The sequence below is a fragment of the Brachyhypopomus gauderio genome, chromosome 7 (assembly GCF_052324685.1).
Source record: "Brachyhypopomus gauderio isolate BG-103 chromosome 7, BGAUD_0.2, whole genome shotgun sequence".
NCBI lineage: Eukaryota > Metazoa > Chordata > Actinopteri > Gymnotiformes > Hypopomidae > Brachyhypopomus > Brachyhypopomus gauderio.
Genome location: NC_135217.1, coordinates 15877047 through 15894231, shown reverse-complemented (window position 1 = coordinate 15894231; position 17185 = coordinate 15877047). Strand labels below are relative to the sequence as shown.

The window sequence follows — 17185 nt, the reverse complement described above, 5'->3', positions numbered from 1 at the left end:
TCCGAGGTTCACCTGGGGAGTAACACTGCAGTCGGAGCCTACAAGACCAGTATCATCACTCCGACATGGAATGAAAACTTGGCGTTCATCACAAGACATTTACATTGACAATATCAACACCCAGAACTTTCATTCTAGTTACCTTATACTTAGCCTGATTGTGTGATTTGTTTGTGACTTGTGTATTCATCTGTATAATTTGTTTTTGTGTAATTTGTGTGTTAACGGGCCGCCCAATGGAGGATGGGTTCCCTTTTGAATCTTGGTCCTCCTAAGGTTTCTTCCTATTCCACACCATCTAGGGAGTTTTTCCTTGCCACTGTCGCCTCTGGCTTGCTCATTAGGGATTTGGACCCATATGATTGTTAAAACTTGTAAATCCTGTAAAACTGCTTTGTGACAACATGTGTTGTGAAAAGCGCTATACAAATATATTTGATTTGATTTGATTTGACTTCTTAATGGTCAGTAATAATCCAGCACCGTGGAGATACAACCATAGCAGGGGAGAATTTGGGGTGGTGAGAGGGGCCAGGGCAGTGGTTTGTTCCTTCATTAATAGCTGGTTAGGCAGGAGATGGCTGGCCCAGGGTGGATAGCAGGAAAGGCTCATCTCTCCTCGTGTCAGTAGGAGGGCAGCCATTTGTTAAAAGAAAAGGGACAATTAGCTCTATATTGGATAATATATGGGACAGAGGTAACTTAAACATTCCTGCAGTGTGGCAGCATCTCCAGCATTAAATTATTACAGCCTAGCTAAAAGGGCAGAACCAGAAGGTAACACAGACTTGGGAGCATCCCGAGAAAATGTCATCCATCCACTATACTGTCGATAAAATGAGTGATCATGTGCAGTGACAGGATGACAGCACCAGCACCCAGTTTACTATAAAACCCTTTGTCCATGAACCCGTGGATCTGTAACCTTTATCTAAAGGGGCATATTAATTAACAAATGCTGAACTAAATAAGTAAGTTTTCAACCTAGTCGTAAAGATTGAGACTGTGTCAGAGTCCCAGATACATTCTGTTAGGTTATTCCTTAGGCTCTTCCCCCTGCTGTTACCTTATTAATTATTGGAACTAATAAGAGGCCAGTACCCTATGATATTAGTGGAAGTGGGGGTTCATAATAGGAGATAAGTTCTTGGAGGTAATCAGGAGCAAGCCCGTGCAATGCTTTATAGATCAGTAGAAGAATTTTAAAATCGATACGGAATTTAACTGGGAGCCGATGCAGGGCTGATAGGACTGGGCTGATATGATCTGATTCCTATTTCAGCATACTGACAGTAATGAGTTGCAGTAGTCTAATCTGGAACTAAAAAAGGTGTGTAATAATTTTTGTGCATCATGCTGGGATAATGCATTTCTTAGCTTGGCAATGTTATGGAGATCTAGAAAAGCTATCCTAGTATAATATCCAAAGTATTATCTATGTATTTATCAAACGATAGATCAGAGTCGAGTATGACACAGAGATTTTTGGTTACTGAGCCAGGTGTGATGGGGTAGTCTGCGAGATTTAGCATTAGATTCTGTATTTTCTGTCTTGCAGCCTTGGGGACCAGAAAGAGAACTTCTGTTTTGTCACCATTAAGGTGGAGGAAGTTTTAGCGACATTTAATATCTTTTACGCAGGCCTCAATTTTACCTAATCTTGATTTGTCGTCAGGTTTGGCTGATATGTAAAGTTAAATGTCATCTTACAACTATGCACAATGGTAGCATATTTAACGTAAATAATAGTGGTGCTAAGATTGATATTTGCAGGACTCCATATTTGTGCATTTGGACTTTTGTGCATTTGGAGGGAATATTATTGAGCCTTACAAACAGATAGTGATCGGTTAAGTAAGAAGTAAAAGGTTTAATGGCTGCTAGTTTACAGTATATGGGCATGTGATCTATGGTAATGGATGAGCTAACTAATGGTAGAAAAGATATTATTGTATAATGTATAATTAAATTTTGTTATACAAATTCTCAGACAGTACAATAGACAGACAGATGACATACACTATATACAGGTGACAACATTTAGAAATTTACAAGATTACAAACAGTAAATTAATGTTTTGAACAATCAACAAACAACAACCATGTCCAATGCGAGACTAAGTTGAGTTTAAAATCATAATAAAAAGAATATGAACAAATGTAAATGAAAATTAGACTTGCATACAAATAGATAATTAACATATTTACCAATGAAAAATTATGAATACTATGACTTAAGTGCAACAGGCAGCATATACAGTAAATACATCATAGCTCATCACATTTCACATTTATGGTCTCAGCTACATCTAAAATGTCTCAGTATGTCAAAAAAGCTGAATGTTAGAAGCACTGTTCTAAGGTACTTTTGGGGTGGGTACTTTACATTTTCAACATTTCTTCAGCATTAGTTAAGCCATAGAAATGGGTAGATTGTAACTTTACCTTCTGTTTCTTCTGCTTTAAAGTCACAAGTTGCCATGGAGACATGAGGTTATAATTCAGCAGGTCTTTTTTTCTTAGTGAGTGCTTGCAAATTTTCCTCATTGACATCTGCACCCATTGCAAGAGTTGGCATTGTCCATCGGTTCTGTTAGGTTGCAGCTACTTGGACAGCCATGGGATTCGTGCGTATTTTTTCTTGGCTTTGTGCCTATAATTTACATTTGCAATAAATTATTATGCACATATTATAGGCCTATTTTTAGCTTATGATGGTTTGATTCCACATCAATAATGTCTATATTCTTTGCATCCTCTCTGAGTACAAGTGGTCTAATTTACACCGATTTGATCAAGTCTAATCTAATCTGATCAAACAGTTTAAACAACTTTTGCATTTGCCCAAAAGTAAAATGTGCAAATCATAGTTGTCAGCAAATTAACAAATGCAACGTATGTTTTTCTGATCTTTACAGACTATGAACTGAAATTAACAGGAAGATTTCTGCAACAAAAATACTGTGATGCTGACATGCTATTTCTTTGGTGATTGATCTTCTGTACATATTCATTAAAATGTCAATATAATGTCATAACTGTTGTTTACCCTCTGGTTAGGGCATCTGGTTTCTAGCAGATCATCGGATTTAAAGTAGAGGACATACCAATTCTTCTGAAGTAAATAAGAGATTCATTAAAAGTGCATTATGAGCACTAACTAGCACGTGTTAGCAAAATTGGAGGTTGACAAAGTTTAAGAAGGCATAAATATGAATAAATTTTAAATTTGCTTTTTCTTTTTCAATTTGTTTGGAAATTTTATATTTGCTTTTTCTTGTCGACTCGAAAGTTATCATAATGACTATGAGTCATAGTGGAAAAGTATTATTCTGACTGTAATGTTTTTTATATTGACGTTTCCTTTTAAACTTGTATCTAATCAGCCGTCGTCATACTAATTCTAAATGCAGAAAGACTCGTCCGAAGATACACTGAGATTTTACGAATCTGAGATATTGTGCAATCGTGTTATTCTTGCCCTCTTGTGGTGAAATTCCACAAAATCACGCTGAATTGGTACTGTGCAACATTATGTTGCTAAAAACAATTTTACGTATTTTCCCAAGCCAATACTACTCTCATAGGCAGTAAACCATTAAGAAGTGATGCAATCTGTTTACGTGTTACCTGGTGCGCACAGCTAAGGAGGCATGTGAAATGGCTGTCAAAAAGGCGACTTGAGAAAGCTGTGCACCACCCTTTGAAAAACACGTCTTTCTGTTTTCACTAAAATCCCCGCTGTTGTAATGTGGTTCAAATGTTTAGTATCAGCTGTCAGTTGCTTCTGAGAATTGAAATATTTCATGTCTGCACATCACACCCAAAACACAAGCTACATAAGTACATAAGGCACTGTTTGTATGTTTTACTCTATAAATTAGCATACTGTCCGTTCTGGTGCTTACTTTCTTTATATCACCATGACTATACTCAATTGGAATGCAAGCCTTACTCCAGCGGCAAGGCACGGGCATTTTTTGTTTTATAATTATTTTTGTTTGATGCAGCCCATCTTGTGCGTCAAATCGCACGTCATAGTCTGGTAATGGCCATCCATGAAGTTGTGATGTTGTTGAAAGGGCACGCGCACAGTCACGCGCTGGTGGCAAGCTCCAATTGTTGCTTCCTAGAAACTTTTGGAATAAATGATCCCCTAACTGGTTTTATAAAACCGTAACACTTGCAGGTTGCATATACCAAGATGGAATGTAAACAAAAGACCATCTACACTGTAGACAGCCTCTATTAGGGTTAGTCTGCCGATGACAAATCCACCGCTGGAGTCCTCCTGTTCACTGAAATAGTAATAAGCTGCCGACGCCGCACTGCTGACAGAATCCTAAATATTCTCTGCTAATATAATTACAGAGTTTGTTAGGAGAGATGCGGTTGTCCTTCGCGGTAATCAATAACTTCTTGCAAATACACTGTATAGCCTATACTTGCGGCTCGCTACATACGCTACGTACTTACAATCTCCCTCGTGCTTGTTTTCGTCTACAGCGATGGAACAGGCAAAAGCACTACAGTACGCATGCTGTGCCACATTTTGCCATGCAAGTCCAGTTTCCCCAAGAAGTTGCACAGGAAAACGGTAGCTTTGGTAAAAGCGCGAGTAGGGTCAGGACCACTGCGCTGGCATCTGGTCAGTCTTTAAGCAAAAGCTTTGTAGGACACCATGTGCGAATGATATCATAGAAATAACAAGATACATATTGTCCAGTGTCCGTTTTGTCTAAATATAGTTATTTGACTGACAGTGTCAAACGTTTTGTCTTACAGCTGTGCTAGAGAAATAACTAACAGGAGATAAACGGCGACGCCAAACAGGAGGCGGGATTGTAGTGCTGTCAGCCAAGCGATTTTGGATACTACTGCACGACTTTATTGGTCGGAACCAATCAGATTCCACTCTACTCAGTTCCATAGTGAAATTGTGACGGATCTAGACGTCTTTGCGGAAACATCAAGACGCCTAGAATCAACACTTAAAATACGGAGACAGAGTGCAACATTTTGGCACCTTGAAATGTGGTGTCGATGTGTAATGGTGTGATACCACCATTCTGTGGAGACAGGAGAAGGCCACTCCATGACAGTCTCGCCTCTCGCCGAACGTCTTTGCGCATCCCACATCAGCAGCGGTGTCTCGTTTTACGCTGCTGAGCGGGTACTACCAGCTACTGACATAGAAAATATCTGATTTTGCCGAGCGTTGTGGAATTATTGTGGGGACCTGCCATGGTCGCAGGGGTTACTGGAATGGCTCGCTGGGGGGTTTATGGGGTTTTGATGGGGTTGCTGAAGCTCAGCTCGTCGTGTCCTGCCTCATGTTCTTGTAACACCTCAAAGATCTCGTGTATCGATCAAGAACCAGGGATCGAGGATTTCCCTATCTTGGTGCCGGATACCGACATGGAAAACATCACTGATATGTAAGTAGCCTAGGTTGTATTCAGACAGCGAATGAAGAGGCTAAACACTGGGAGAAGACGTGTCGTGCCAGATATTCGGGATGAAGACAAATGAGGAAAATGAATAAACCATGGATTGCTAAACAGTCCTTTTCATTCCATTGACCGGCAGTGTATATTTTTGATGTTTTGCATAAAATAAGTAGACAGCTAAAAATGAAAAAATCCCGTGTCTTAAATCGTAGATGGTGTTCCATGACATCGAATAACCTTCTCATATCCCCCACCGTTCAGAGATTGAGCGTGCTTAATGCAGTGCAGTTTTCTATATATAGCGTGATTGAGGAGCTCTTCAGTGATCTATTGACATAAAATGGAAACGATACTTACTATCCTAAATCTATGCGTGGACAACCTATATTTCAACGTAAAGGGTCGTGTCTCTCTCTCTCTCTCTCTCTCTCTCTCTCTCTCTCTCTCTGCTCTGGGTGTTTGTGTGTGTATGAATGTGTGTGTTGCGCGCGTTTGTCCGTGTGTGCGCGAGCGCGCATCTGTATGGGGTGGGGGGCATGGTAAATAAAAGTGTATGAAATTTCCACTGGCTCAAAGGCAATATGCCAGGCAAATCTGTTTCTGAAGATAGCCTATAGGCTGTCTAGTGTCTCTTCTGACTAGCTGTTAGCTATGAATAACTCTAGACGGGTGGGGGTGTCTAAAGGATGAAACAGGACAGTTATAGGCTATGGTTTATGAGTAAAGGCTTTTTAACAATTACCTATATATAAAAAGCATATAGAGACCAGCCAATAAATTATGCCTAGTTCATGCATTTGCCCGTGGTTATTTCATATATTTGAGTGCTTGGATAATTGTAAGGGAGGAGAGAGTCGATCTGAATAATTATCAGATGACAAGACACTGTCCTAAAACATATCCAAGATAGGCTGTTATATATTTCTTCCTGGACCATGGATATCACTCAATGCCCATACGCGCTCATAAATGGGAGATAAAATGTACGAATACGTATTATGTAGAAATTGATTAAAATTGCACCCTAGTTCGCCAAACCTTAATGTATCCTTACGTATGGGTTAGTTCGAGAGTGTAATGTGTCCGCAGAGCAATAGGCATCAGCGCCTACGCAAATATGTCACTCCGTTTCCACGACAACGGCTCAGCGGACCCACTTTAGGCATGTATAACGCAATCATGGCGTTTTCACGAACACCTTTATTAAACCGTTCATATTTGATGGGTATAACATCAGATGGTGGTGCAACGTTTCAGTTTTCGCTAAGCAGAAAATACGTTAAAATAAGATCAATGCCTAAGAATTTTTAAGGCCCGAGCGTTGGCCTAGTCATTGCTGGAATATTTATGTCATAGTTTCTAACAAGGTGAGTGTGTGTGTGTGTGTGTGTGTGTGTGTGTGTGTGTGTGTGTGTGTGTGTGTGTGTGTGTGTGCGCGCGTGTATGTGTATGTGTGTGTGTGTGTGTGTGTAGTGTTTAATTATTCTTGTTATTATTATTATTATTATTGTTATTATTATTATTATTCCAGATATATTACAAATCAGAACAAACTATTTGCAATAACTGAAGACTACATGAAGTTTTACACAAATCTCAGGAACTTGTGAGTATTTGTTATTTGTAAAATAAAACTATATTTGTGCAACATTATTTGTAGCATATAACTTTAGATTTATTGTGTACCTAACAGTATACATTTTCTCAATACAGAACAGTAATCAACACTCATCTGACGGCTGTATCTACAAAAGCCTTTGGCAATAATGCCAAACTTCAGTACTTGTAAGTCTATTTTTATTGTAGTCACTTTTTCTTGTGAACAAAATGACTGTTGGAATTTAAATGTTTGCCTATATCATGATACAATATGAGGAAACATTCCAAACAGCACTGTTAAATTAGGTCATATCACTGGTTTTAATTGCAGTAAAATCCCTTTCTCTGTTTCCTAAATGTTCTGTATACTTTGATGTTCTTACTGTAGGAATCTCAGAGAAAATAATTTGTCAACATTATCATGGACTGCAATTCGCAATTCAAACATGTCTACTTTGTAAGTGTTTCTTTATCACACACACACACACACACACACACACACACACACACACACACACACACACACACACACACACACACACACACACACACACACACACACACACCACCTTTTGTATGGAATTGTCATTCTTGTGTTTTAGTTAACAGATTTGTATAATATATATTATGTGTTTGTGCTGGATAAAAAAGCTTGCCCATGTTTCTGAAGTGGCTGGTGTAAGTGCTTATGCCATCCCTCTGCCATACAGGCTGCTGGCAGGAAACCCTCTGCAGTGTGCATGTGAGAATATGTGGATAAAGGCCTGGCTGGACGAGAGTGAGAGAGATCAGCTCCAGTGCATACAGGAAGAGGGGAGAATGAAAGCTCTCTCCAAATTCACTGTCCCCTCTTGTGGTAAAGACTTTCAATGAAAAAACAGTAGCACAATTTACTGGACTCACATTTTAATTTCAGTCTTCTATGTCCACCTGCATCCTGACATAGCATGACTGAACAAGTTTGACCTCAGTCCAACTATATTTCGGGGTTGTTTCGGAAATTTAGAGTTTTCAATCAATTAGTCGTGTTGTATTTTAGGTAAGAACTGTCGCATATGAATAATTCACATTTTCCCCCTCTCTAGAGTATCCACGAGTACAAGTTATCCCTCATGTTGTTACCCAGATGGCAGGAAGTGATGCAATAGTATCCTGTAATGCTTCTGGAGCTCCAGCCCCTGTGCTTTTCTGGAACCTGGACCATCCACCACTTGCAACCAGCCATGAGGCAAAACATATCTTGCTAAATTCTGGTTGTATGAAATTGATTTCAAGATGATTCATTTTTACTATACACAAATAATCTTTCTCATCTTAGTAAGCTTTTGTTTCATTTCATTGCATGTGATCATGTACTTTAGCCCAGATGTTTGCGTGAATGTATATAGCTATCACGTTTCAATTACAGAATTTATTTTTATAAACACTACAATGTTCTGTGTATAACCGAATAACCATTACACCAGCCCTAAACAGTCTGAACATAACATAATTTTTGCATTTAGAACAAGAACTTAAACACTTAATCTCTACTATATTCAGTAATTGGTCTGTAAATCCCTATAAGACACTTGGACCACAGGACCCTGACTCTATCTTCTGAAAGCTATATGTCGTTCATTAATATTTAATGCTGGCACTGTAATATTTATAACAAAGTGTCTTTTAGGCTAGAAAACAGCAGCCTGTAGGAAGTTAAATACAGCACAACAACAGGTTGGCTTTTAGAATTTCTATAAAACAGTATATAAAGCTATATTTCATTAGCAATTATAATGTTTAAGAAAGTAGAGTAGCATGTTAATAAACTGCCCTCACTAAAATAATGTAGATATAATGTTTGGTATGTTTGGTCACAAATCTGTACTTCCTTTATAGCACCATCCTCAAGCACTGAACTTCACCATCATTCATAGCCCAACCCTAATTTTTTGTCTGTGCTGTTGTAATATGCTCTTCCACTTCTCTGAGAGTAGTGTTTGTTTGTATTTCTTCTCCAACCAGATGGATTCCTCTGAGCTGCAGTCCACACTGACATTGAGTGGCCTCTCTCCCAGTGACAATGGCCGAGAGATCACATGCAGTGCCGAAAACATTGTGGGCCAGAATGAGGCCTCAGTGATCCTCAATATCCTCTGTAAGGAGCCTGTGTGTGTGGTAACTTAAATAAATGAACGACTTGGCTGTAGACCAGAGGGTTCATGGACCCTCTGGACTTGTTTTTGTGAAGCACCAGATCTGTGATCATCTGTGTTGAAAGCAGTTCCTGTGACAATAATAGACAAATAGCACTAATAACAAATGTAAGTTATAGAATGACAGCACACCAAGAGCATCATTACCAATACCAGTTGTACCAGAAACTTTCTCAGCATGATTAGCTTAGTCTAATTCATTAGTTGTGATTCCAGCATTACCCAAAGTGTCTTTTACTTCCTGTTTACTTCCCATGGTAGCCTTGTTTTTGGTAGTACTGTCCCTAATGCTCTAGTAAATTTGTTCCTTCCTTATTGTTCTGCTCGATACCTTCTACTAGTATCCCAGTCCATGTTTGTTCCTTTGTCACGCTCTCAATTCTAACCTCACTCCTCACCTTCTGCCCTCTTTGTCACCTCTGCTGCATTCCACATGCTTACTTTACCTCTCCTCTCCATTTCCACCCCCCTGGCCATCTCCTTGCCTCACCTGCCTATCCTGGAGTCAGTCCCCGCAACCATCCTGCAGCTTTATGAGCCTGAGCGCAACCAGGACTGGTGCATCCCATTCAGCGTGACAGGCAACCCCAAGCCTGAGCTGCAGTGGTACCATCGGGGACAGCTCCTGGAGGAGCAGGACTACATCAAAACGCAGATCCATGAGTCGACGGAGAGCGAGTACCATGGCTGCCTGCAGCTCGACATCCCCACGCACATCCACAATGGCCTTTATACACTGGTGGCCACCAACAAGTTCGGCAAGGACCAGAAGAACGTCACAGCGCATTTCATGCACATCCCTGATGTTGAGCACTCGGGATCAGGTGGGTCTGGGCACACTCTTTCTGTTAGGCTTATTGCAGAGCAGAGCAGAAATTTGATTTAGCAAAGCTGTGCAAAACAAATTGTAAACATGTGATCACTTCTGGACTGCAGGCTTCTACTATGGTAAGTTGCACAAATTCTGCATGACTTCTCTTGTAAATGTGCCATATTTTGTCAATTGTGATTTTTTTCACCACAATCGAAATTTGTCCTCTGCTTTTTACCCATCTGTGCAACTAGAACACACACACACACACACACACACACACACACACACACACACACACACACACACACACACACACACAAGTGACTACTAGGGGGCTGTGGTGCATACATGCCCAGAGAGGTGGGCAGCCCTAGCCCGGTGCCCAGGGAGCAGTTGGGGTTAGGTGCCTTGCTCAAGGGCACCTCAGTCATGGCCTCAGGCATGGGAATTGAACCCATGACCCTTCTGTCACAAGAGCAGGTCCCTAACCACCAGACCATGACTGCCCATGACTGACCATGACTTCTCTTGTAATCCATCAGTCCTGTGATTACTTACATGTATTAGTTTAATGCCTGAACGCATGATCACATTACTCTGTTTTTGATATGCATGCCATTAACCTTAAGCAGGGGCTTTCCACTGTAGTTGGGTGTATGCATTGCTGTTCACCATTTGTGGGTAGAATGCGGGTTCTCAGGGTTAGATTTACTGTAGTGATTTACTGTAATGTCTGTGTTATGTTACTTTCACTAGGTAAACTGTAGAAGATATTATGTTATTCTTAGATGGTACAACTGAATGTAGACTCATAACTAACCAGTTTATGTCATATTCTGTACTCTACTGGATTTGCTGTGTGAATCCACTGATCAGATACAACTGACCCTCCAGGTATAATCATTTTGGTCAATCTTATGTATTTTCAGTGGGCATCAAAATGATTGTCCAGTCATGATCATTTTTGAAAGCTTACATTGGTGTTTTTCATTTAGAAACGCCACCACAGGAGGATAAAGTTGCTGTAAGTCTAAGTCATTTCAATGTTACAGGAAGTACCAAAAGGAGCCCAAGAGTTGGTTTGTATTCCTTGTGACAGAATGTGGTAAAAACATTATATCTGTTAGCAGACCGGATATAATGTGGTTTTCAGATATATTCTGCAAGTTATTGAATATCATTGAAAAAACACATCTGTGGTGATAGTAGTTCTTTACCCTACAGGGCAGGAGACTGCATTGACTCTGAGCCTAATTTTTTCTTTTTTAGGTTTATGTAGTGGTGGGGATAGCTGGAGTTGCACTGACTGGGTGCATTTTGATGTTGATATTTCTCAAGTATGGAAGAAGCTCAAAGTTTGGGCTAAAAGGTATGTGAATGTTACTTTAAAAAATATTGAACTGTAATTGGAAAATCATTTTTTTAGTCTAAACCCTGATTTCTAAAGAAGTAAGGTATAATAGGACAATTGTCAAGTAATAGGACAAGTACTTTTGTCACAAAAAAATTTCACTATGCTAATCAAATGCAATTGCTAATACATGTTAAGATGAATTCAGTGATAACCCATACAAGTAATTCCTCATGCTATCCATTTACCTTTATTCAAGGATGTACTATTTAAGAGTACTTTCTAAATATCTTATGGATATTTTATGGATTTCTAAATATCTTATATCCTATTCCTATCAATTCCATATTTGCTAACAAGATAGAACTGCTAAATAGTTTAAAAAAAACTACTTAAAATATGACAGTTTGTCACTGTTTTCTCCTCCACCGCAGGCTCCTCCTCTGTTATCAGTAATGATGACGACTCAGCCAGCCCACTCCACCACGTTTCCAATGGCAACAACACACCATCGTCTTCTGAGATGGGCCCAGATGCCGTTATCATTGGCATGACAAAGATTCCAGTAATTGAGAACCCCCAGTACTTCCGCAACCCTGGCAGCATGCTGAAATCAGACACTTGTAAGTTGCCATGGCTTGCCAGACTGTCACCAACACCCTCCCATTCCAACCATGTCAAACAGATTCTAGCCAGTTGTCATGGGATTTACCATGGCAACAACAATGAAGGCCATGGCCATGCCAACAATGCTGCCATGTTAAATGTAGCTCGAGGTTTTACAGGTGCATGTACTGTGACTGTGCTGTTTTGGCTGAATTGTCTGGTATGCACTATAATTTGCATTAAGTCTCTCCACTGACCTGGTGGTTAAATTTTTGCTATACTTTATTTCCACAGTTGTCCAACACATCAAGCGCCACAATATTGTTCTGAAGAGAGAACTTGGGGAGGGAGCATTTGGTAAAGTGTTCCTAGCTGAGTGCTACAATTTGTCACCTGACCAGGAAAAGATCCTGGTAGCTGTCAAGGTATGGAGCTCTGGGGTCCTGGGGTCAACAGAAGTGATACTGGCAGTCAGTGTAAAGCACATCATAAACATCACATTGTGCTGTTGGTCATATGGGGTATGTCAGTCATTCCATTAATGGTGTCACACCTTGCAGTTTTTGTGTTTTAGTAATCGGTAGGTTGTAATGATGCCTTTAAGGCCTGTGTGACAGTTTCAGCTGTATAAAATAAAGCTGTATAGTATATATTTTTATTTATTTAAACAATAATCCCAGACTCTAAAAGAGGCAAGTGAGAGCGGCCGAGCCGACTTCCACCGAGAAGCAGAGCTCCTTACGAACCTCCAGCATGAACACATCGTCACCTTCTACGGTGTGTGTGTGGAGAGCGATCCTCTTATCATGGTGTTTGAATACATGAAACACGGAGACCTCAACAAGTTTCTCAGGTACTGTATTTACAGGTGTTTATTATTTTACATTCCTCAGGTACCATGTTTACAGGTGTTTATTATTTCATGTTCATCGATAAGCTCTTATAGTGGATACTGTTCTCATCATCTCCCTGTGTCACTCCCAGGGCCCACGGGCCAGACGCGGTGCTGATGACGGACGGACAGCAAAGCTTGCTGGTGGAGCTAACTCAGTCACAGATGCTGCACATCGCTCAGCAGATTGCAGCAGGCATGGTGTACCTGGCCTCACAGCACTTTGTCCACAGAGACCTTGCCACACGCAATTGCCTGGTGGGGGAGAATCTGCTCGTCAAGATAGGGGATTTTGGCATGTCTAGAGATGTGTACAGCACTGACTACTACAGGGTAAGTTTTCCCATGAAGCTGTGAAGGCCTGAAGTATTAACCATTCTAATCTACTGAGGAGCATAGTGGACAGTGGATAATAGTGAATAACCATTCAGTATCCATGAGAGACATTTGAGTTATTTACCCCATTTCCCAGAAAAAGTAATTACTTTGAACTTAAATGGAAATGGACAGTTATAATGTACAAGGGAATTGCCCTGGGGATTTCTAACTATTGGCAGCTACTTTATAGAATACACATGGACAGAGTCACCAAGTCTGTTAAAAGACTGGAAGACACATTCATATCAGTCTATGTTTAATCTGTTCATGAAACAGCAGCATAGTCGCAGTTGTACTAACACTCTGTTATTTGTCTCATAAAAAAAGATTTAAATGCACATTCTTTAATTCTTCAGCAAATTGTTATTTCTCTGTCTGCGGGGGGAATGGAGGAAAACAGTAGCTCTCTGTGTTTACAAGCTCATATTAAATGCATATTTTGATATTTCAGTTAACTGTTTCAGTTTTATCTGAAATTCAGTTCAGTTATTTGGACTGAACACACTGTTGATTGTTTAAATCAGTGTAATCTACAACACACAGTTAGATATGATCAAATATAAATGTGTGATAAAAAAGCACAATTCCCCCCACAGTGACTTGTTCCAGAAAAAAACTCTGGCCATCTGACACTGAAAGGCTCTCCCAAATCCGCCCCCTGCCAACACTACTGGAAACTCACTGCTATGTCAGCAGCCTTCTGTGCATGTGTGTGTGTGTGTGTGTGTATTCGTGCATGCATATGGTGAACTACTAGCTCCCTCTGCTGAGAAATATCAGACACTGAATCAACCAGCAGCTATTGGAGCAGATACAATAGTGGAGTGATTTTGTTCAGTGCCAAATACCTCATTATAATCATTCACCTGTGATGGCAGGTGGGCGGTCACACCATGCTCCCCATTCGCTGGATGCCTCCGGAAAGTATCATGTACCGGAGGTTCACCACTGAGAGTGATGTCTGGAGTCTGGGAGTGGTGCTGTGGGAAATCTTCACATATGGCAAGCAGCCCTGGTACCAGCTCTCCAATAATGAGGTCAGAGTCAAATTTTCAGTGTCAACCACTTTTTGAGTTTCAGTTCTTACCACAGCTTAAGTGAAATGACACTATAGTGAAATGATCTCCCACTATCCCCATTACCCAAAATACATAAACTAACAGCTTTTCCCAGTTTTCTAGATTTGATGAAAATGTAGGAAAATGTGAATGTTTTAAGTGAAGCCCTAAGTGCCTCTGTAAACCTCACATGTTTATCATTAAGAAATCTTGCAAATGAAGTAGAATATATAGTTACTTGAATTTGTTTGCTGTTTCTTTTACTGCAGGTGATTGAGTGCATCACACAGGGCCGGGTACTGCAGAGACCTCGTACCTGTCCCAAAGAGGTGTATGACCTGATGCTGGGCTGCTGGCAGCGTGAACCATATATGAGACTCAACATCAAAGAGATTCACAATCTGCTCCAGAGCCTGGCCAAGGCTTCTCCTGTTTATTTGGACATCCTGGGCTGACCGTTTGTGTTTTTGAAGGAGTGTGTGTGTGTGTGTGTGTGTGTGTGTGTGTGGGTGTGTGTGAGAGAGAGAGATGGCTTGTGTGCTCTTGCTTGTGCTTCTGCCTCCTCACCACATAGACAAAAGGCCTTAAAGTTGATTGTGTATGTTTCTGTATGATTTTCCCCCCTTCCTTCAGAGACAGAGTCTATTTCTGCCCTTCAACAAATTGTACATTTTGAATTCTGTACGTGCACGGGACGAACAAAGGGAATCAGACTGATTGTTGTAAATACTCCTTATCATGGACAACCAATTTTGGGCGCTTTTTAGTTTTTTTCTCCCAATGACTGGGAACATTTTGTGGAACAACAAGCAAAACAGAAAGCAAAAAAGGAAGAAGAAAAAAATTAAAGGCAAAAAAAATCAAAGAACAAAAAGAAGGCCCTTCAATCAGGACAAGCTTAAGCTTAAGGGTGTCGTGGATAACATAGACATTTGTGAAACAATGACTTTTTGGTGAAAGGGAAAATGCGTTGTGGATTTACCATCATATTTTTCTTTTTTGCCCACCTGGTATCATTTTTTCTCATTTACATTTATTAGATTAAGCTGGAAATGTTGAGAAGGTTCTGTTTGGGAGTGAAACAAGGCCCAATAATTAGCACAACCCAGTTCCTGCCCTGGCCACACATCATGGTTAAGTGTGGATTGCAATAGAGATGTCTGAATTTTGTGGGGAAAAAATCTTTTTGGCCACCACCAGATTCTGTATATGTATATATGTATGTATTTAACATTTTCCCCCTATTATGGCATTAAGTTGTCATTAATCTTTAAAAAAAATGTATGTGGTGAAAATGCACTATAGATTTCACATTTTAGTGGGGTAACATGCACATTGACATGAAGTCATCCAGGGTTCTTCTGAATGAGCTGAATGAGTTGCCACAATTCAATTATAAGGCAGTGGGACAGATACATTCTTAAATCAGTTTATTTAGTTTCAGTTAGAGCACAGTGGCATAGTCACCAGCAGTGGCATTCCACAATGTCCTAGGGGCAGTGAAATGGCTGCCCCAAATAACTGGGGCATTTTACTCATTTAAGCACTAATTCGAGGCCTGTTCGGTCACCTTATTAATGGTGGTTACAGCAATCACTGCATCATATGATACCAGATTGAGATTGGTCAGTGGCAAAAAGTGTGGAGATTTATGCTTTTTCAGTGTTTATGTTATTGGTCATATTGTGTTTTATCATTAAATGGGTTTTACCTTTTAGAGGAGTTAAGATTACTTTTTTAGCCTTTAGGGTTTATAAATCTCAGAGGTTGTCTATGGTGTAATTACATCCACTGGAAATATGGATTCATTGCACTTACAATTCTTCATATTTATTAGTTTTATACTATCTATTATTTAAAATGAAATAACTGCTTAATAGAGTTAAGTGCTTTTCACTTTTTTTTTTTATGTGATGTGGGCAGTTTCAAAGCGATGGATTTGGTGGGCACTGTGATGTGAGTATTGATATGAGAGAGGTACCGTGAATCTGGCCATCCTTGAGGTCACTACATGAAGACAAATTCCCTATGATGGGGCAGCCAGGATTCAGTGTGTATGTGTGGGTGTGTGTGCTTCCACCCTACCAAATTGGCTACATGAAAAGAGGAGAATATTGGAAGTTGTGATAATACATGTCTCATTATTGATTCACACTAGTTTATTACAACTAAACCACCTGTTCTTGGCTAAATTTACTCATGATTGTAACACTGCAGTATGGCACGATCCCCTGTACATGGTTAAATCCTCATTTAAATATGGTGGGTGTCCTCATAGTCTTTCTGTTAGCAACTTGTTGTGAATGGGTTTTTGTGAATGCAAAAAGGCCAAAACTATGAGAATGTGCGATCCAAATGTACATACTCATCACTCACTCTTATTGTCTCTTGTACCCTGATGTCAAACGTTTTCTGAGCAGTCTCTGCATTGGCTACTTTTTAGGGCAAAATAAAAACTCCCTTCCCATGTCACAGAAAGGTGATTCTGTCATATCAAGCACTAGTCAGCACTGGTTGTCCTTGAACAAATGAAGCTTTATGACACCAATGAGCTATAACCTTCCTTTATGCTGACTGCTCATATTTTTTGTAATATTGACTATTCAATTGTAAGCACTGCAAAAAATGCACAGAAAGAGATTTATTTCTTTTAATAGATTATATCTGTCCATCAGGCAGATCCTTTACTTTGGAAATGTAATATTCTCTAAAGACTTTATTTGTAAAGTACTGATATCAGATTTTATCTATGAAAATTGTTTTTAGCATTTTAGCTAACTGATGGCTATACTGGCCCAAACCTGGATCTGTAAGGAAAATAAGTAAAGAAATAATGTATAAA

The 17185-nt window shown here is 39.9% G+C and overlaps 1 protein-coding gene across 2 annotated transcripts; it reads left to right on the top strand.

Annotated features, from left to right (window-relative positions):
* Positions 1-4821: 4821 nt before the first annotated feature.
* On the top strand, positions 4822-16840 carry ntrk2b (neurotrophic tyrosine kinase, receptor, type 2b). Of its 2 annotated transcripts, XM_077012076.1 has the most exons (18): positions 4822-5438; positions 6982-7056; positions 7164-7235; positions 7438-7506; positions 7760-7905; positions 8135-8277; positions 9054-9186; positions 9754-10068; positions 10181-10192; positions 10935-10952; positions 11054-11082; positions 11328-11427; positions 11844-12032; positions 12310-12440; positions 12696-12868; positions 13000-13240; positions 14164-14322; positions 14613-16840. In XM_077012076.1, the coding sequence occupies exons 1-18, from the start codon at positions 5245-5247 to the stop codon at positions 14796-14798; spliced, it is 2385 nt and encodes a 794-aa protein (XP_076868191.1). In that variant the 5' UTR covers positions 4822-5244; the 3' UTR covers positions 14799-16840. The 2 variants fall into 2 exon arrangements, with proteins under 2 accessions (XP_076868191.1, XP_076868192.1); XM_077012077.1 differs by lacking the exon at positions 10181-10192.
* Positions 16841-17185: the final 345 nt, after the last annotated feature.